At 44.0% G+C, this 22,834-nt stretch overlaps 1 protein-coding gene across 1 annotated transcript in view; it reads left to right on the top strand.

Annotated features, from left to right (window-relative positions):
* Positions 1 to 22,834, top strand: part of Tei (irregular chiasm C-roughest protein teiresias) — a 321,545-nt gene that overhangs the window by 217,714 nt on the left and 80,997 nt on the right. Inside the window, exons 7-8 of the mRNA XM_072004984.1 lie at positions 9,953 to 10,075; positions 20,297 to 20,440. Coding sequence (XP_071861085.1) covers positions 9,953 to 10,075; positions 20,297 to 20,440 — 267 coding nt within the window. The remainder of the gene's footprint in view (positions 1 to 9,952; positions 10,076 to 20,296; positions 20,441 to 22,834) is intronic.

The following is a 22,834-nucleotide window of genomic DNA, read 5'->3' on the forward strand; positions in this document are numbered from 1 at the left end:
TCATTCGTTCGCATGTGCCTTTCTTCCTTCTGATCAGCTCATTCGGAAATTGAAACGACGCGATGTAAACTCGCTCGAGGCGAACTGCCCGTTACTGTATCGTCCCAGAAACGTTGAAAGGTTCGCTTGCTCGCTACTCTTTGATTTCCGCTACTTTTATATCCTTTCTCCCCACCTCTCCTCCACCCATTCCACTCTCCTCTTTTCTTTCTGTCTGTTTTCCTTTTTTCTCGCAACTATTTCATTAGTCGATTAATTGAAACGCAACTGTGCTATGCTTTCCAAAGGTAGATGGCCCGAGGCGATGTTCTACGGTCACAATCGTCGGAACGTTTCTGAAAGCAATTGAAAATCCAATCCGTTTGATCCGGTACAAGGTCGGTGGCGCACGCAGGAAATATTGCGACACTTGCGAAACGCGCTCGGACAATTTGATTTCCTGCAAGGTACTTGGGTGGAAAACGTTACCCAACCCCTGCTGATGTTTTATTGGCCACAAAAACTTGCTCAAAGCTACCCGATGAGATTTAACTGCGAAAGTCCGTCGGCGTTGTTCCTCTTTAAACGCAATTTGTTTCGAGGGAAGGAGTCCGGAACTAACTAACTGTGGTTTTTACCATCCTTCCCTGGTACCGTGGCTGAACATAAGTACCCTTCCCTCTTCCTTTCTCAGCCGATGAACTGCCGATGAAAAAACGTCTTTCGCTGGAATCGCGGTGTGCCAGTTACGCCGCCGACGCGATCTTCCTTTTCTCGAACTTTCCAATTTCTCTCGACATTTTCAGTTTGCTGTTCTTTCGTATCTTCGCTTTCAACGACTCGTCCCCGCGCTCTTCCAAACTCTTCTTTTCCCATACTTTTTTCGTTTCTATCTTCATCTACCTACGACCTCCTTCTCACGTACTTGATATATTTAAGCGAAAATAACAGTCAATTGCCATTGTTTAACAAGCTATAGACAGTCCAAATATACCTGGTTCACAGTCTGTATACTTAAGCTATAATTACTCGCACGTAATTCATCCGTATCTCTACATGGACTGAAAAAACTTGTTACGACGTAACCGTGCCAGTTCCACGTTGGAAACTTTAAGCGGAATCCACCTAAAATCCACCGGAAGTGTTTAGTTTTCATCTTACTGGGTCGAAGAAACCGTCACCTGTGTTCCATTAAGTTCGTCCGTTTAATCTCTGCCAGCAGGATGAAACACCGTGTCGTTTCTAAAACGAGTTCCTCGATATAAAAGCAGCGGCCTGTGTCTTTTTCGCAAACGCATCGCCTCGACAAAACCACCGGTGTACCTTTGGTATCGACGGAAGATCGATCGCGTCGCGCCTCGTGGCGGAAACACGTGCAGCCCTCCCCCTTTGGGCAACAGTTCGAAAGAAGCAGCGTGAGCTGCGGGATGAAAAATTCTCATAAAGCTTCATGAATATTTCAAGGATTCGCATAAACGAGCAATTAGGCTGAATTAGAGGCCCCCAGGGTAATATCGCTTTTCATCCGGTGCGGTGATCCTCTTCGGGGATTAATCGTTTTTCGATAGTCTTATATCCCCGCTGGCCCACGCCAATGGATTTCAATCTTTTTCCACGAAACGCTGCTCTTTTTTCTGCCTTTCACCGCGCCCTCTCTCCCCTTTCTTCTCTCTTCCTATATTTATCCGTTTCTGTCTTTCTCGCTTGCCCCGCGCTCTATGAATTATACAACGCGGTCTATCCTTTGAATCGTTCCTCCGGCTGTTCTATCTCTACCCTTGTCTATCTTTGTGCGTGTATGGCTGCGCGTTCGTGTACATATATCTGTCTCGTTCCAGCTGAATCACGCCTTCTCTGGACTCTGTCGACGAGCCGGTTAATTATCGCGACGTTTCGAGAAGCTATTTCCACGGCAACCGGGTGCACCCGGTGGAGGCAAACGTGATCGCGGCAGACCCGTTCGTTGATTATCCCGTGACAGTCTCGCAAATCACGTGAGGCATTCGCACGCGTCGCGAACCCGCCACGAGTACCGATGTTATCTTCTAATTAGGCCGCGATTTGCTTTGTGCCAATTGCCGAATCGCCGAACTCGCTTCGCTTCTATCTCTTCCAATTTGCTTCCCATTTATCCTTTCCACTCTCTCGATCGTTTCTTCTTCCATTCTTCAACTTTTCTTTCTTCTTTCCATTCCTCTCGTTTCATCCAAGTTCTACTTTCTCACTCTATTATACCGCAACGATTCGTCCGCGTTTGTCATCGCAGCAATGTACCATCCAAGTAAATTCTTTATTCTGTAAATGCATTTGCTAACCCGACGTATCTCGATACCTGAGACACGCGTCTGCCAAGATAATCTCATTTACGAGCATTGTTCGTCGCTCAGAAAATGGCACGTGACGCAGTACGACCTTATTCGCACACGTGAAACGTTTTGAACAGTACGAGTACTTTTCACGATTGTACGTAACTGTTAGATGTGTAAGAAATTCTCTGTTCTACTTTTCTACATATTCTAAAGACTCTAAAACCTTCCTGTTCCTTCTTTATTTCGTCTCCGTTCTGTTTGCCAAAGGACGCCAGTTAACCGACTGATTTTAATCCCAGCTCTTGTACGCGCACCAGTTTCGTCGTATTTGACTAACACAGATGCATGGAAAACTCGAGTCTAAATTATGGCGACCGTCCTGCCGCACGGACCGCCCGAAACCAAAAGTAAGTTGCAAATTTGTGAAACAGCGGCGCGCCTCCTTCATTCGACTACGGGCGACCCGGTTGTATAATATCGTCGCCGTTTCCGGTTTGTCCTGGCGAAACACGCGCCGCCCCGCCTCGATAGCGACGTTCCACCAGCCCTGATGAACGCTATATTCATCTGTATAACTTGCCTATTGAGGTCGTTTAATGAAAATTGTTACGGGGCCGCCGAATCTACGCGATGAATGCAGATGCGCCCTACGCTTGGTCGCGGGAATGTGGGTTTGTTATCGGGTGTCTGCCAGTACCGCTGACAGCAATGGAGAAACCGTCCGGGAAATCTTGTCTCCCTTTTCCTTTCGCGTCGCTCGTTCGCAGAGCAAAATCAGTGCGGTTGATCGTGAGTGAAAGAAATGGGTGACACGAGGTTGTAAAAGTCAGTGGGTTTTAAAATGTAAGGAAAATGTAGGAGAAGTAGATGCGTGGAAATTACGATGGCCTACTTTTTCACACGGCTTTTCATGCTATTCTCGTATAGCTTTCGGTTGTTCTACGATAGAAGTGAAAGTTGAAATTCCGCGATTCCTTTAGACTTTTAACGAGAGCGTCTGATTCGTTGTATCGTGATTGACGCATCGTTCGTTAGTAACAGGTATCTTCTCCAATTATCGACATCTTTCGATAACAGCTTTAGAAAATATAATCAACGAACTAGGATTTAAGTTTCATTTACGCTTTACGTGCAAAGCAAATCATCGACTTAAATTCTATTTTCGAATCTTTCTAGCAACTACTCGAGAAGTAAAGTTTGCTACGTTGCTTGACAAATTGGTCCATCGAAGTATTCTCTTAATTCTGTCGCGTATATCGCGAGATCTTGCTGCTAGTTTAAATTCAAAGATTTGGAAATTTAGTTGTAAATTGCTTGCACGTCAAACGCGACGTTATCGCGCAGCAGATCGTGCGAACGTGCAGGACGTTGCCGCGATACCCTATGGATTTCGGCGTTGCCGCGCGCTTGAGCAAGATTAATAGCAGCTTTATGAAGCTTACTTGATACTTGGTAATTAGGTAGAAACAGGAGAATGCTTAGCCAGGTAGCGAGGCTACCACGGTTCCCTGGGTAATACCTCGGAGAGTAACTACAAACTTCGAGATCGAGAAACTGCATGAACTCACGATTACAATTTACTACTCCGTCCAAGTCACTTACGTTTGCAGGATCGGTGATTCGAATCCTCTCATCCTTAACCCAACCAAGTATTCGCCGCTTTATCGCGTTTCCGTCGATCCCTTGTCACCTCGCCATTTCATATTTCCCGCGTCTTATATATACTAGGAACGTCGCGTTTGTCTTTTCAGGGTACGGAAGAATATCGCATCGCATCGTGTACGTCGTACGTGTGCCTTTTACTTTGAGAGGAAAATAAAGGCTCGGAGAGATTTGCAGACACGTACGAGAAATAGCTAGTTTGTGAACTATTTAAAGAACTGAAGCTTCGCAAGCTCGAGGACGAAGAGACGTGATTTTTTCGTGAACTCTCCTTTGTAAAATTGTTACGTTGCCATATAATTAAATCTTTTTCGCTTCTTGGGAACGAAGCTTAATCGCTATTTATTCTGCCACAAAGTTCCAGCTTTGGCGAACCTCGTCCAAAACGTCGTTCTGATCAAATTTCTTATCGTCGTTTTTACCATGGTCCTCGAACATTGCGAAGTCTCTCCGATGAACTCACTAGCAAGCCTCTCTTTTTCCACTTTACTACTATCATAACCTTTTACCTAATTAAACTGTAACGTGACTAACCACCCGTAAACTGTCGGCCGTCATTTTCATCCGTGCCAAATTCCGACCCTTAAAACACGCGGGACCGTGGCATCGTTTTAACCATGAAGTACCTTGCGAAACATACCAGCCCGCTCGCATGTTCTATTAATTCGCGCCGGACCTTCGCGTTTCCTCGCGAAACGAGTAGTTCGAAATGAAGTTCCATGCACACTGGACAAAGTGGCAATGCTCGGGACACTGGGCGCGTCCGTAACAATCGGCCAACGTTTCCAGCCAAGCACGCGTTTCAGACGCTTACATCTCTGGCACGATGACCAGTGATCCAATATAACGGAACTTAAACTTGTTTACGAGACGAATATTGCGAGCCGTCATCGCGTTTCTTGTTTCACAGAGAGCAACGAAAATGCATTCCTTTCGCGGAATCACCCGGCAACACGTAATTACTCGCTTCCTGTTCGAGATGCTCTCGTAATGAAAATTGAGCGACCTAAGGCGATGAATTTAGAGTGTAAAAGCGTATTTTCTTGGTTCTATTTTCATTTTTGGTCCGTCCTATGATAGAACGAGCTGAAGAAATATTCGTATCTTGGTGGAATTAGAGCGCAGTTAATAGCGTTCTTCGAATTCATCGATATGGAAAATATTCTTACGAGTCTTCGTCGATAGAGATCTGCGACTTTTTACACGTTGTTTTCTAGAACGTGTGACGGAATCGGTATTTCGTTTATGAGATTGAGAATATAGCTGCCTGCAACCTGCATCATTTTTTGATTAAATCGTCCTATATTTCACGAAATATTCTGTATAATAAAATTATTTTCCGCTGGAATAAGTTCCGTTGAAATATACACCAATATATAAGAGACGAATGTAATCGCGAACAATTACATAATGAATGATCGAGTTAACGTGGATTTTTCTCTGATCCATTACATATTTTACGAATGGCTGTCCGGATATCTGCAAAATTTTGTTTCATTTCGATGTCAATTATCGTCGAATATCGTTAGTTTCATCATCAACGTGTATATGTATTTACGGTTCCGGATTTAGTCGTATGGAGAAGGACCGGTAGAAAAAGAGAGTAATTTAGTTGTTATTTCTCTGCTCGCGGGTATTGCAATTTTTCAACGACGCAATGTCATTTTTCCAGAGGAATCGTTCGATCTGTGTTAACAGCACATTGCGTACCTCTTTGAAACAAATTTGACGATGCGTGGTGATTACCGGGTGTTAACTCACTGACTCACTCTCCGATTGATTGATCGATTTCCTTGTCGATAGTTCCACCATGTGGAAAACATTGGTTTTCATTTGGTCAACTTGATTGGATCGAACACACCTCCTGGATCTAAATAAACAAACAACAGCAACTACGACAAACAACAACAACGCTATAGCGCGTAAAATCGTTCTGGTATTTGTACAATTCTGTATGAAACAAATATATTACCAAAGGCAGGTATCTTTTTTTTTTTCTAAAAATTTCATCGAACTCGATAACTATCAATTAGTACAACTTTTTGAACGTCTATTGAGCAATGTCGTTAAAAAACGGAATAAATTCGATAGCAGTGGCAGCACGTTGCATGCTTAATTCGCACAGCAATACTTCAGCATACCATACAGCAAAGCGTTCGATCATCAAAGAATCATTTAACAGCCGCGTCACGATTTTTCCTGCATAAACGAGTTTTCACGATAGTTTCCATCCGCGTATGCGAGCTTTCTGCGTACACCGTGGTGGACGTGTGACGGCCAAATATTTGCGCTCGCCTATTGTTTCGTTAATAGCGAAGTCGGTATCGTTACGTGACGATGGTCGCAAAGTTGTCAATTCTGCCACATTTTTTCGCGTTTATTCGAAAAAAAATATAGGTATTCGATCGATCGAACAACTAAATATTCGCCACATCGTTTTCGATTCCCTCGCAAATCACTGTCGCGACGGAAAGAATAATAAAATTTCCATGAAACGGAATTAGTTAAAACAGCTGCTTTTACGTTATACACTGATTAAAAAGTTGACTGTAAATTCCCAGAGCTAGGGAAAAAACGATCTCTCTTCACAGTCGTATCATAAAACACCGGAAGCCACAGGCAAAACAATCGGTCACGTTTGATTCGTTCCGATCCGTTCTCTCTTTTTTCCCCATTTTCATCTTGTTTCCTTTCCATTCCCTTTTTTTTTCTTCTTTTTTTTTCGATTTAAAATTCCAGACCAGAGGAATTCCCTTTGACCGCAACACGGTCGCTGGCAACAGCTATCTCGCGATACAAATTACAAGCGGCTGGTGGAACCGTGGTCGAACTCGTACTCGTACGTTCTTTTTCACGTTGCTTTACGCAACTCTCGCCGGAACGACTGGTAGTGTACCCTCGCAAATACCCCTTGGTGTATAGGTTTGCTTAACGGCCCGTATAAGGTTTACGAGCATTCCAGCAGCCGTGGCATACGGCAGGAAAAATTTCTTTGAAGACGCGCTCGCCTTCTTCTTTCACCCTTTCTCGTCGAGTTCTTCGAGCCGGTACAAACACCGACAGCCGGCCACCATCGGGACAACAATCTGCCGTCGTTTTCGTCTGGCGTTAATTCACGACCCGCGTAAAGGGAATTACACAGGGCACAGGGAGAAATAGAGCAGGAATTTCGCGTTCGAACGAGTCCCGGACGTGCGATTTATCGGGCACACGGCAAACGAGAGAACGATACGAGAGAGAACACGTAAGGGAACTGCTGCGAGCGTGTATTTGCGGGCTCCGTGTTTGTACACACTGGCTGTTTTAGAAATACCTGGGTCAATTCTGGGAACGTGTGACCATTATTTAATGAAGAGGTACGTTCGTTGGGGAACGTTTAATTGTTCTGTTTAAACGGCCATGTGGAATTTCGTTCGATCGAACGATATTTTCAATTTCGAAATATTTCCATCGAGTATACGCGTGTTAGGAACATCTAATCGCCACTAGCGTTTCAATTATAGCGAGACTCCGTTAGAGAAGACGATTCGCATTGGATGTTGAAAAAGCTTCCGTTCTCGTTATCGGGATAAATAGAACGTAACCCTATCGCGTCGGCAGACATTTCCGAATACATCGTGTACTCAGACATACGCCTGCCTTTGATCCTGTCTAAAACAGGCAGACTGGTAGTTTGCGGAGGCGCTTTAAAGTTCTCATTAAGCGATCGAGGTCTGTGGGACACTTCTGTGTCTCATTGTTTGCTTTGTTTGGTGTTTACGCCACTGCGCCGAGTCTACACAGCGGCCGTGGTGGCGGCGGCGGCGGCGGCGGCGGCGGCGGTGGTGGCGTTATCCCCGTTGGCGTCGAGCAAGACCCACGAGACGTACAGGGAAAACCGACAGGGACGGAGAAACGGCGGGAGCGACAAAGACGGTCGGAGAATAGCCGGAAAGAGGGACGAGGAGGACGAACGAAGATAGAAACGAAACCGGTAGATAGAGAGAGAGACGGAATGAAAAGAAGTGGGGGTGGCTTTCATTAAGCTTGCATTGTCTCAGCACCGCGCTATTATAGCCGAGTGAATAACTTGGAGCCATCCGGTAGTCGGAGGGAAAGCTTCTCGCTTCTTTTTTCCTCTTTTTCTCCCTCTTTGCTACTTCCAGCCCGCATCAATGTATTTCGGATTCTCTTCTCGCCCTTTTCAACGCGATTCGTCTCCATTGCTCTTACGACCGGTTCCTCTAAACCTAGCACGTCGCCTCTTCTTCCGTTCCAACCACCAATTTATCTCGCGACCTCGACACCCTTTTCCTCGGCATCCTCGCGTCGGCGCGCTGCTGAAATATTAACGAACCGAACGAACAGCGCGATATAGCGCGCGACCGAACGTTCGGACGGCGCCACGGCAAGCTTTGATTTCACGCGAGAAGGCGCCAGCTTGTTCCCCGCCGTGGATGGGACGACCATCGTCATCCATCCGACCGGACATCGAGCGCGAGAAAGACGGAGAGAAGGAAAAAATAGGGGAACGAAGCGAAATAAAGACAGGGCTGATTTTAACGAGTACACGCGACCCGTGGGTCGTAAAATTTTCACTGTCCTATGCTGTTCGTTAATTACTCGCGGCCTCGAAACGCGCTCACTCGCTCGCTCGCTCGCTCGTTCGTCGCTGGCTTGCTCGTTCGTTCGTCGAACGCTTTCGATTCTATCGCGTATACGTACGTTTACGTAGCTATACGTGTGTGTATCACGCGTATGTACGTGTCCTTTATGTAGCACGCGTGCTTACGCGCATGTGTGCATCCACGTTCTGGATACGGCCCGATTCTGTCACCTAGTTCGAGGTCGGTCGTTAATGACGCGGAAGGAACGCTAGTAGCGCGCCATGGGCACAAAACGGGGCGAAGGGGTAGCTCGTTCGTCAGAGGCGCAGTTCCGTTTTGCCGATTAGTAGGTTTGATGTCCGCAATGGAGCGGCTCGTTTCCTCTCCGTCGCCCGTTTCGGTTATTACGAAGTCGCGCGATTTTTGCTTTCGTTCCGCTCGATATTCCTCTTTTTGCCTCTCGGGCTTTTTGTTGTCCTTTGTCGGTCTGACCGATTTCGAGCGCCGAATCAACGAGAGACCACTGTTTGAGGAATAATCGTGGTTGGATGAAAAATTTCCCCGGTATGGAGAATTACTTTTCACATTAAGGACGAGTATTTTTATTATGCGAAGAATATTTAAGACGTTCTATATCGCCAGATATATAATTCCAGAGAAGATTTAAGAGTTGCGCTTAAATATTTTCCTTATACAACGATATAAACGCTAGGAATAAAATAAGCAAGCAATATCGTAACTCGGACTCGAGAGCAAATAACATTAACAGTTTTTCCTCGCTGTGTTACCAGCAGCGACACGAGAATCTTCATAACACGGTTTACCCTTAATCGACTTTTTCTTTTACTCGACTAAGTTGAATTTATTTGTATGGAGAACACATTTCAGATCTTGTTGCTTAAGCCTACGTCCCAGGCAACCTAACGCGAAATTTTGCGTTACCTCATTACTATACAATTTTCGTTAAGACGCTAAGCTCTGGTCTTATCGACCTACCTACCGCTCAAGTTTCTCTGCGCGCTTTAATAAACAATAATAACGACGCAGTCCGGTGTACAAATATAAATACCTTACGACCCCGAACATTCCAAACTCTTTTTCCCGTTCGTACTCCGTGAAACTTTAGCCTCGTTGTACCAAACTCTTTTTACCGAAAACACTTAAAAATTCCGCATATATTCGAACAATTAGTTTTCACCCTTTTTTTTGCAATATTTTATCTACAGAGAATTTTTTCGCTGAGATTTTTATTCTACGTCTTTGATATATTCGCTCGCTTTAGAGAAACCGTAGAATTAGAGAAAATTCGAGGCAAGAATCGTAAAGATAGCGGTTCTTCTTTTCTCCTACTGACACGTGATCGACACACGACTATCGATATTGGGGCTGACAGTAATTGCTTAATACCTGTTTCAGATACTCCGTCGTTCGCGATAACGCGTTTACCTGGTTTTGGAATTCCGATCGTCGAGGGGATGTCCGTCAGCCTGAAATGCGAAGTGGACAGCAATCCGGCTAGCACACCGATCTGGCAACGTGGTAAGTGACAATAGTAACGAAGAATTCCATGTTTCGTTAGCTATACATACAAGCTACCTAAAACACCGACATAAAAAGGAAACGGAAAACAAGGAAAAATATATGTATATTTAGAAATATTATACCGGAACATTCGCGTCTTGCAATTGTCTCTAATAAAGATGCAAAGTATCTCTTTCGAAACCAACCTACGTTTCTTCCTTCTAATTCGTAACGTGGCTACCTCTCAAAAAGAAAAAAAAAAAAAAAGAAAAGGAAAGAAAGAAGAAAACAAGAAAAAGAAAATCTCGAATAACCGGCATATTTTCATCTTCTATTCCAAGACGGAATTATCTGTCTCACTCCTATCCCTATGGTCAAGTGTTCCCATTTCCTATCAACGTGCAGACTATCAGTGTGTTCGCAGTCATCAGAAAACAAAACGATAAATCGTATAATCACATTAGTGTATACCGCGGCGACCCGAGGAGGACTATGGCGAGTTCGTGGAGTCAAAGTCAGGACAATAAATAATCCTACCCCGTTCCAAGCGAGCGAATCCCCTCATCGTGGATAAGTATGCGTGACAGATATTATCTTCCGTGGAGTAGCGAAAGCAACCCGATGGCGTGCTTCTTTCTCGTTCCTCTAATCCGGCGTGTTGTGAATGCTTCGTCAAGATTAAAAATTCTACGCTTCGAGACGGCTTCTCTGCTCTTCCGTGGCTTTTCGTCAGTCACGCGCGCATCGCTACTTCTTCTTCTTCTACTTCTTCTACTTCTTCTTTCTCGTCATGCTTTCTCTTCTTTCTTTTTTTCGTTCTTCTTTTTTGTTCCTTTCATCCACCTATCCTCGCAGAAATCAATGGGACTCCATTGAGATTTCGCTTTCGAAGCGTTCCACCGACTTATTCCCGATAATTGGAAATCTCCTTGTACGAACGTGGAACGTCGTTGGCTCGTTCGAATTCGTTCGTCGCGTTTTTTTCCCTCTGACCGTAATCGATAGCTCGACGGTGAAGTGGTCGGCTCCCTTCCGGCGGAAACGAACCTCTCGATCGAAAAAAAAAAAAAAAAAAAAAACCCCATAGAATAGAAACGAAAGCGAAAGAGATAGATTTCCGCGATACCTTGTATTTGTATTTCCTAACCACAGATCGAACGGTTATGAACGAATAATTCGAGGATAAAGAAGTGGAAATCGATCGATACGAGTCTTCTTTTTAAGCACGAGGATCGAAGAAGATTGGCAAATGGAAAAGTTCTCTCGCCTCTTCCCTTAAATTCCATTTGCTTCGAGGAGGAGAAACGGGGACGGTGAATTACTCCCAGCCGACTGGATTCATTAGCAGCCTCTTGTTCTTTGTCAAAGCTCGCCGACGGTAGACTGGCCCACGACTTGATAAATATTTAAAGCCTTCTATAATTCTCCCTTTAGTCTACCCGGACACTGTCTCCCTTTCCTCGTGGTAGCGTCTTTGAGTTCTTCCGGAGGTCCTTCAATTCCGATACACCCCGATGTAACAACATTTTAGCTGGGGCAACGAGTAAAAGTAAAGCTTCTTGAACGATTTCAGATAGAGAGGATAAAACGTTCGGGTCGAAGGTGAAGCAGTTACTTTGTATGTAAGTAGGTTGGCTCTCGTGTCGACCTTTTTTGTTAGATCTCACAGTAAAATATAATAAAAATACATTGCGTCTCAAAAGACTCTGCAACGAAGTAATACCACCGGTTTGCACGATGTAGCGAGGTTATAAATTAATATATAATATACCTAGTAACATCTATCGATGAAATGCCAGCGATGTAGCCAGTGACGATATATGGCGTTCTTCTTTTCTTATTATCAGCAGGGGTTGAACCAAGTCCGAGCTATACATCATTCGATCTTGACTGGAATTTCGGGCTTTATTTCTTATCATCTCAGCCTTCTGTCAATTCGTTCGAACAGATGCAAGATCGGCAAAAGAAATACCATAAAGTAAAATACGACCGAACGCGTCAGACACGCGAATGGAAATACTTTTCAAATATTATTTTTTTTAAGAATTGCCCTCTACCCTGTAGAATCCGAAACCTTGATCCGCAGTATTTTTCAGAGTAGTATCATTTCGTATCATAGCGTAGAATAAGAGCGGACACGTGAGACGCTGGAATAAAAATACTCGTCGGATATGTACTTTTTGAAAACTATTCCGTAGAAAAGTCAGAAAGTTTGGCCCTCGAAATTGGTCGGGCTAATTCAAAAGGAAGAAAGTAACGATGGCAAATATTCCGCTGTGTTTCTTGTTCAAAGCGTAGTCCAAGAGTTAACCTAAATTCGGCGTTATGTATCCTCATGGCCGTACGCCTGTTTCAGTAGTACGAAACGTAGGTGTACGTAGGTACAGGTACGTGCAGCTTTACGTAACGGCCGCGGTGCGAGTCGTTACGCGTCCTACCATGGGAATTAACGTTTGTTTTAATGGACGTACTTTTCGCTCCGAGTCGGCATGCTACGTCGTTACACAGAGAACCACCGCTGGTAGGTAGATTCGTTCTCTGCCGCGTGTGATGCACGCGCGTGTTAGGCACGGAATTCGTAGCTGCACCGCCATCGGTGATAGCTATTCGCACGAACAGCATGATTTGCAACTTGATTGCTCGATTCGAAGCCAGGGATAGGCGATACGCGGCCAATTGTTCCGTCGGAAAAACCGTGTTTTAGAAAGAAAACACGGTTTCTTCGATTCTTGGCTGCTCGATTTATTTGCTAATTTTCCGTAGGAAATAAAAATAAAAAGATACGCGAAGATGGTCGGAGAAGTTGAAGGATTTAATGTATGGTAATTCCAAGTACGTTGAAGGATTTTCACGGAGCTACGGAGGATGCTCTTGTTGAATTTTAAAAGTGGATTTGATCGTGAAATTTCCTCGAGCTTTCTTCGCAGCAGCTTTTTTTTCCTCGCTCAAAAACGTTGCATTCGAGCATGCAGTCCGAGTGTGCATTTGTTCTCGTTAAGCTGATCCTTTAATGTAATTAGAAGCCGACTGCAACGGTATGTTAAATTAAATATGCTTCTTTGAAACCGTGTCTGTGCCACGCCGTAAAGTAAGAACCTTCTATCCTGAGCATTAAACCGTGAAATAATCCAAATCCGAAAATCCACCCGTACTTTGTCTCCCCTATGATGTAAAAATATCCCTAAAAACTCCAACGACGTTGTCTCTTCACTTCGAAAAATGATTATCGAACCACACGTTCAGACACCAAACGATATTCACCACCCTAAATTCTACGATAGAATCTCTTTTCCGGCCAGAAAATTCCATGTCGATCCCTCTTTCTTTCGTTCACGTTCGCGTAACAGTTAGCAGACTTTTTCCACTGGTCTACCTCTGCACCTTTTATCCGACCAGTGGAAATCATGAAAAGGATTTACAGACGGAGTTTGAGGATCGGTAACGATGTTGCTTTTTGCTACGAATCGGTGGCAAATAAAAGTTCGCCGCGGTATAATTTCCTTTATTCGTCGTCAATCAGAGAAACTTTGATCACGAAAAAGGAAACCGGAGTAGGATTTTCGTGGCGAGTACCGCGTTACCAACGGCGAGACCACTTTCTTGATTAGACCGGCCAGTTTAAGCGGGCGAAACTATTACATTCGTTAAACGCGGTTCGGTCCGAGCGTTCGCTGAACTTTTTATGGAACCACGGTTTTTTCCGAATTTGTAGGTCGAACCTTTCGAAGGAAGCTGCTACGGAAGTACCGATTCGAGTTACGATCAATCCGATGTTTAATCTCGTTGCAAGCCTCTAACGTTAGAAGCAGTAGAAATGGCGGGAATGTTGCGATTTTTTAAAACATTTCGAGTAATCGCGCGTCGGAAACGATATAACGAGAAATTTTGGAATTTACATCGTGGAAATTTCTATGTTGTTTATTTGTATGTTAATAAAAAGAAATGTTTCTATTTGGTAGATTGTTCAAGACTTTCGCATAGTACAGCGCGTCGTAAATTATTGTTATCAGCTCCTATCTGGTAATATAGTACCAACGTACGGTGAAATATCTACCATTTGCGCTGTAGAACAATGAGTAACGAAATAGAAGCGTATGCCGAAATCAATAACTAATTTATGGCGAATATTTATGATTATACGAGCTCGATAAGAAGTAATTACACGCGTTTTAGAAAATATCTATCGTAAAATCAACACGATAAATCACATCGTACGTGTTTTGGACATTTTCCATACGAATTTATATCTACCTCCCAATGTTTTCTACTAATTACAAATAGATCTCTATTTGTATAATAAGTTTTAGGTAAAAAGCATTGTTTGCAAAACCAAAGTTTATATTTCGTGTATCGAGCAAGGAAAATATTTTTCAAAATCATAGAAAAATCAACATAGCAACGATATCGAAAATGTTTTCGATGTTTCGATCTTCGAAAGCGAGGGCGACGTTTCGCCTTTCGAAGAGAAATTCCGTTTGCCATAGTGGAAGAGCGATGAAATTTATCGGGAGCCGAGTTAATCGTACAAGCCTCGTTAGTCCCGTTATTGAGTTACACAAAATGCTGAGAGCAGCTGCACCCGTCACTTTCTGCCGTGATCAGCTAGGTGAGAGTGATAAGAAATATGATGAACGACCCGTTACCGGCGAACGGTTGACGCAGAGGATTATTGTTCAACGGTATCCGAAACGGAAGAATTCACGAGACCGTAACAAATTGTACGCGAAAAATATCTTGCGTCGTTCCATCGTGCCGAGCTGATTCTCTTCTCGCTTTACAACGAACTGCGAATCATCGTCCAGATAAGTGGATTCGATTTGTCGACCGTTCTAAAAGAATAATGGCTGAAATTTATGGCTGTAATATAAATTGCTGTCTTTAAGAATCTGAGGTTTAATCGTGTTTAACCGATGTAACGCGATGTCACTGAAACCTTCGGAACCTGCAACTTGATTCTTGCGATCCTGGTTTAAAGATGTCAATCTTCTCGATTCTTCGAAAGTAGATAATTAGTTTAAAACCGTAGACTTCTGGCTTCGATCCGTATGATCCGAGAATCGCACGAATTCGTGGCACGCTCGATGTGATACGAGCGACCAAACACTCGCTCGACGTTCCACTTGCCACAATTCGACGTTTAACGTGCGCTGAACGAATTTATCCGGTCGATCCGTTCCGCGTGACATCGCCAAGAAGCAGAGAGCAAAGGGGAAGGAAGAGATTCGCCAGAAACAGGTAGCCGCGACGAGTCTCCTCGCAATCATAGTAATAACAAGAGGGTAACATTCTGCAAATCGAGTCTTTCGGTTTCGACAACGTCGCGACCGGTATAAGCGCCAGTTATCCCATTAAATGTTCAATTATTTCTGCCTTCCATTCCTGACGTCCGGAATTCCGGGCCTGCCGTGTGCATCGGTTCACGAGGGGAAGACGAGGGGTTGGACGATGTGGGAGGCTGGAAGCGAGAGCTTAATCCCTATTCATAGACTCGATCGAGTGATTTCGAATAAATCCTTCCAGCGTTCCGCGAAATCCGCTGCAATTAAAATACTTTAATATCCTTTGGAGCACGTAGCCGCTCCGGGCGATGCCTCCTTCCAACCACATCCTTTCCACCCCCTGAGCTCGTCTTGCTTCGCTTTTAGCCTTGCGTTTCAACTCACCCTTCTCCAGATCTCGTCCTTCGCCATCCCTCGTTCTCGTTCCCGTGGATCCCAATTTCTTTTTGGAACGGGTGCTCTCTTATTAAACGAATCCCAATCCAGATGCCCGGAGGTATCGGGGAAGCACGTTCGCTTTCCTTCAAAGAGCTCTTTATCACTGTTGAAACTCCGGCAGATATTTTGACCATTCGTCTTCCAGCGATATATCATAGCACGAAGCTGGATAACTGCAGTTTTTCCTCGTGGCATACCGTGTAATATTACGACGCTTGGCCGGCGGTTCAACTAGCTCTTTGATAGTTCTCGAGACCGGCTTCCGTATTCGTCCTAGCCGTTCCGTGTTTTTGTTTCTCCATCTTTCTGCTTGTTCCTTCCACTTTTCTTTTTTTTTCCGGGGTTATAAATCTGACGGTAGTCGGATGTCTGATAAGCTAGAAATAATTGAAGGGTGCGCGATATATGGTTGGAAAGGAGGTCACGCGATAACTTTAATATCCTTTCGATATACCGTGTACTTTTCGTACTACGTCGGCTAACATAACCGCTGTAAACGATTTAATTTGTCAGGCTATTCGTTTAACTCGTACACGATTTTTCTCCGAGTCCTTAATCACGCTCGTTTCGCCTACCATTCGCAACATACAACCAATTTTTCCAACCACTTACAATCCACTCTGACTGTATGTATCCCCAACTGGAATTCAATTTATCGATAAATATCTGTAGTCCACGTTATCCTGCCGCGAGTCGAACCCGTTCACGAAATTTCAGCGTCGCGATAAAATCGCCCACCCTGTTCGTGCCTGGAATAATCAGAGAAAACCATGCTGACGTTCGACATTGTCGTCGTAAAGACTTATCGACGTAGAAGGAAAAGAAAAAGCAGCGGCCAGCTCTCTGCCATCGGCGATACGATCAATATGTAATGATCGCTATAAAGTGGCCCGGTTAAGGGCGAGGATATTTTAAATGAAAAGAAGGATAAATTTATCACGGCCCCGTCGAACGATTTATCACGACGATACATTCGAGCTACGGACGTTCCGGAGAACGTACGAGGGCGTCAGCTGCGGGAAACCGCTCCGGGGGAAGTAGATCCCCGTCCGATCATTGTTCATACGAACCCAGCATATAATGCGATGCCAGCCAGAGTCAAATATATATGTATGTCTGTTATACGTAACCTCGTTTCGATTTTTCCTGCCAACTCCACCGTGCAACTCGTTGACGGATTCTAAATGTTCGCTTCCTTTTTGCGAGCGAAAAAATGCCACGTTTGCGATACAATCGCGTCTACCGCGGACCAACTTAAAGAGAAGATTCGAGTTTTACATACGCGAGATTTATGGCAGATTTATTCGTATTTATTTAAATTAGCTATATTTTGGTACATCTTTCACTTTTTTTTCTTTTTTCTTTCTTTCGAGGCAGCAATGGTGCACGCGATTACAGCAACAAAATATGCGAACTCTCAACTAGTTTAGTGACTCGAGATAGATTTCTCTGAAAATGTATTGGCGTTTTATTTTAGACGAGTTTAGATCCAAATTTTATATATCGCCGGTCTTGTGGGTAATTTTTCTGCAACTTTTTCGTCTAAGGGAATTCTCTGAGGACCTGTATAGAGTTTGGTAGATGTTCCTTTTAGCAAGTTAACGACGGACGATTTTCTTTCTAAAAAAATTATTTGAAATAGTCTTAGAACGAGCGAGCACAGTGCAACGGGTCGGTATTTACGTTCACGAAGTTTTTCGATCGGTTAACTGACATACCCGGAACTGTAAAGTCGAGCAACACTTTTTTTTAGGAATGATTGCACACGGCAAAGAAACGAGTAAACCTCGCGTAAACTCGTCTCCGTGGGAACGTTTCCTTTCGCGATCGCTCCTCTACTTTTTATTCGAACAGCGTGCAAAAAACGCAATCTGCGTTGCTTCCTCCGCGCAACTAATAGCCGGCTGTTCGAGCTTAGACGAGAATATCTCGTTTTATAAAGCGTGCCGAGTAGAATTACTCAGCGGCGTTCGTTCGAGTCGTGAAAAATCTTATTCTCGTTTTATTTCACTTAACTCCGTTCCATTCGAATCTTATTTCCACTTCATTTTACTCGAACAAAATCTTACAATCCTAATTTCTTTTCTCTCCAAAGATCTCGAGAATCTTAATCGTTTTTACCCGGCAAGCAAATCGAACAAGCAATCCGCAAATCTTGACCTCGTTCAACCAATTATCCTACTTCGTTCAACTATCGACTATGGAACACCTTGTATAAATATCCCAATTTCACTCTCCATGCATCGTACCGTCGATTACCGATTAAACTAATTATTCAAGTGGAACTATTTCAAAGTATTCGATAAGTTGGCAACCCCAGTGGTCTAGAGTCGGTCAAAATTAACAAACGTTCTACGTTATACCAAATACTCTGTGCAACCGTTCCACGCCAATATCCCACTCTATCCGTTTTCCGGAGCTTCTCTCTCCGTTGTCTCGGTTACGAACACGGTTCGTTTGTTTCTGAGCCAAATAGCCGGAATCCCGCATAACCCTACCGGATATATCGTGCTTGGCGGGCCAAGTCACGGGCCGCTCTTATTTCATACAAAATAGCACGACATCTTGCTAGTCCTTCCCAGCCTATAGGTCCCGTTAACACAATCGAGCGTGTTTTGGCAACGGCACGACCTCGCTGTTTAACGAGACAGTCGGTGGTGATCCGCCCTCTGAACCATCCGAGTTTCAACCACCAAAGACCGTTATACCGGATCATACAAAAGTTTCGTCACAAAACTTCGTCGACCGAGGAGTATACACGCGAGAATGTTTTTTTTCCTAGTCTCTCTCTTTTTCTTTCTCTTTTCGATTCGGTTTCTTTCAGCACGGCCGTTAGCAAACTTACCCTTCTTCCTTTTTCATCTCTGTGCTTCTGTTGGTCGACGTTGTTACACATTCAGGACGTAGCACAGAGAACCAGCAGTAAATCCGACAGCTGCGTCGAATCCTGCTTTTCGTCAAATCGCATCGTGGGCGGGATAAAAACAACGAGCCAACGAAATGCCTATGGCCGGATGAAAGTTTCGCGAACGACTTCGCGAAACGGATACCAGTGGATTCCCATGCCGCTTCTTTTTCCTTGCTTCCTTTTTCTTTTCCTCGGCTTCTTTGTTTTACTCGTTCGCTCGAATAAGCCGAGCCGCGGTAGATCCTCTCGGTTCACTTTTGTTTGTTTCTTATCGTACCGCCGCCCCGCCTACTCGCAAGCAGGAAGATAGCCGAGTCGCGTGTACTAATTTGATTAACGAAAATACGATCGATACGATCGCTGAGTTTTAAGTTCCGGCTGCACGAAAGGGTTGTAGCGTCCGAAGATTTATCGTGGCCGTTCGTTTTAATCGGGATTATTGATAGGTGGAATTGCTGGGTAGTTTGATTTATCGATACTCCGGTCAATTTTCATCGTCGACGACTTATGCTTCTACTAATTCCAATTTCATATTCCATTCGACATATATCTTTAACCTGACGTGGCGTAGTATATTATGAGAATACATTTCTTCCATAGAAATTCACGTAATTGCTCTCAATCTCTGTGACTAATTTTTCTATTAATCCTTTCGTATTTCTTTTCGACGTTTCAGATAAAATCCTTCAATGTTTGTTGCAAATTAATTATGTTGCAGATCAAACCGATCGGTCGATATCGCGTACCTCGAATGAATTAACGCTCAAGGTAGAGGAGGTTTAATACATCGAGTGTTAGAGTAATCCAGTACTATGTCGAACTTGTTGTATAAACGTAACGCGTGATGTCTGCTCATGAACTGTTCTCCTACGTTGCTGATTCTCCCTATCAGCCCTTTCGGTGGGTCCTTCCCAGGGGTTTTTTTTACCTGACCTCGGAGTCGTTAGGGTTACAGCTCGAGGAGGACATGCAATTCGGAATTTCCTAAAGAAGGGAATGGGCCTGTGCGTATCATAAACGGACGGTCGCTCAAAATTCCGAACAACGTTGAAAACGAAAGAGCGCTAGTTTGCTGAGAAACGCAGTCGATATATCAACGTATAGCAACTTAAATATCAAAATATCAAAAGATTTCGCTCGATTACTAAACCTTGCACCGAAAATATTACAACTACGTGAGATTAGTTCGTTGCTAGGAAAGTACGAAAAGTACGCGAGTTTCCCTTTTACTAGCTCTGAAAGTATCAAAATTGCACAGACTTTCTTATTTACCATGGCTTCCTATAGCAAATAGTAAAATTACACGAGGTTACCTGTTCCCAGCGACTTAACCCTCGAAACAGCATCCCCTTGCCCCATTGCAGGTTTCGATTCGTTGGCGCGTAATCCCGCGCGTGCAGAGATTTTTCGAAAGACAATAACGAGGCCTGTGTTGGCACCGCGCCAGCGTCGACCGCGTAATACCAACGACGCGATGCCGGTTAATCGGGTAGGAGCACGGTGCGATTCCGCGCGAGAACCGTGCGCGTAGAATCGCCGGCGGCTCGGTCGGACGACGTGATGTTTCCACCGAGTTAATTCCCGTACCATACAGCCTCTCTGTTTGTGTTTCAGACAATGGACCACCCGTCGAGCAGAGCGACGACGGATGGCTGAACTTCACAAAAATCAGCCGCGCCGAGAGCGGCTGGTACAAATGTTACACCAGGCACATGCTCGGCATATTCACCAGTATTGGTTATTTCCTAAACGTACGCTGTGAGTATTTTTCCCATCAACGTAATTTACATGTTCAGAGACTTGGCGTGCTTTCCAAACTCCCGTCAAAACTGCGAGACTTTGTTGACACTCTTACGTATTTTATTATACTTTACGAAGACTCGGGTTTCCTTTGTTAAACGCGTCTCTTACCTGTTGAGTTTCTTGGCAATTAAGCGCATTAATGTGTTCTTTGTTCGTTAGAGAAATTAGAAATTAGATTAATATCAAATTAGAAACACGAAACTGTATACAGGAATGCGATGATAATTTCGCAATTATTCTGTTCTTCTTTTTATTCTCTGTTCGACGAAATGGAGAGGAGTGTGTTGGCAAGATAACCGTGTTATCGCGCAAATAAAGAACAGAAAATTCAATTTTCAAGCGCGAGGAACGATCGATTGTAAGATAAAGTCTCGATTACATTTGTAATATATATAACGAAAAGCTACGAAGTAGTTAGTTGGTACGATGTATCAAGAGAGATGCTTCAAAGATAGTCCATTCTGACGATAATGCAAAAAATAGACGATCTTTTAAAAGTGAAAAGTCCCTTTTCGTTTTCGTACAACGTTATGGAAATACAGGTTTGATCGCGAAATATCTTTGTGTTATTCATTTTATTTGTCAATTGCTACGATATTGAATTAAATAAAGACGCTAAAAATCGCGTTAAATATACGTTGAAATCTATCGGTGTCTATAGCTAACGAATGGATTTATTGAGCGGGCTATGGAACGACCATTTCGTTCCATAACAATGAAAAGGTTAAAAATAGAATAAGTAGAGCAGCTGTACGAGCCGATAAAGGGTACAGTAATATTAGAAATTAATGGAAATCGCGGGCCGCGTTGCACGACTGTTTGAGTTATGAGAGCGATTGAATCGGGAGTCTCGTTCGTCGAAACGATCCACCGAGTCTTCGAAATGCGATATGTTTGCGTCATCGGCGAAGATTTATGTTATTAAACGGCCGTGGTAAAGGCGATTCAAAATTGTCTTAAAATTTCGACAGAAAATCCATTTTCTAGTCTACGTGTATTGCCTGCTCCTGAAGAGATAATTTACCATTTTATATTACGATTTCGTTTCGTTCTCGACCGAATGAGATAAATGTTGCGCTACTTCATCGTTTATGCATCGAAATATTTGTCTTCTACGAAATCTTTTATTCGTTAAAAAGAACGTTTCTATTACAAAAACCACGTTGGGACTTGATCGATCTAACAAATCCATACTGACATAAAATTAAACGCTATTTTTTACCAAGTACCGTACAAGTGGAGAAAACACATTTTTTAAACGTAATGATTTGCAAGAAATCTCAAAGAAAACGATTAGAATATTTAAAGCATTAAAAACTATGAAGCAACAAATAAAAGGAAAAAACGTTTCACTCGTACGGGAAGTAAATATCTTCGGGAGGAAATCGCGATCCATAGAAATGCAAAGGAGAAGAGTAGGTAATCGTGGAGCGAAGATGGGAAAGAGTATCGCCTCTCCTAAAGAGCAACAGACATTCTCGCTAATTCGGAATGCAAGAGGGATGGTGGTCGTCGCAGCCGATAACCGGAAACCATAGTCATTTGTCAAGTACGGAAACCACCGAGCCAACCGGAAATTATCCGTGCCCTGTCGCGAAAATTTGCAAATTTCCTACCCAGCCTTGGACCCCGTACGACCTTCCATCTTGCCATTATAACCCGTGGAAGAGAGGAGAGGGTGGCAGAATCCCCCTCGAACCTTCGAGTTTCCTCCTTTTCCACTTCCTCTGCCCCTTTCCGCCTCTTCAGCTCCAGCTTCCGCTCGCACCGTCGACCGACGGGATCCTGGATACGGGTTTCCGAGCACCTAATCTCTACGCAATTTAGATGGCTCGAGTGCACCTATAAACCAGCCATCCCCTGTAAGGAATTATCGATTACAGCGCAACCGCGTCCTGTTCGAATCTCCTAGCCGGATTACTTATCCGTGGATAACGTCTAGCAGGATTTTAAACGGCGAACACCAATTTCGTGCAATCATAGATAACGTACGTTTCAGAGTGGCGGAGAGAGCAAACGGTGGATTTCGGAAACGCTCGGATCGATCGAATTGTGTTGTTTAGGAAATTGATTCTCGATGCTAGGCGGTCGCTTTCCGTGATCGCTGTCGCGTTTAGGAAAAGCGAAACATCGAAATCGAACGTTTGTCTAATATTGAGAAACATAGTATTGTAGTATCGTGGCCTAAAAATATCGGCTAAACCATAAACATTGTCGCGAGCCGAGGTACCGACAGGCCCACCAATGTGTCGTCGGTCCTTTAGCTGAACAGTTTCGTGGAAAAAAGGCCTGCGTGACTCTGGCCACGAGCGGTTGCGTAACACGTGCGTGGTGAGACTAAAACAAAGG

The sequence above is a fragment of the Bombus fervidus genome, chromosome 6 (assembly GCF_041682495.2).
Source record: "Bombus fervidus isolate BK054 chromosome 6, iyBomFerv1, whole genome shotgun sequence".
Taxonomy (NCBI): Eukaryota; Metazoa; Arthropoda; class Insecta; order Hymenoptera; family Apidae; genus Bombus; species Bombus fervidus.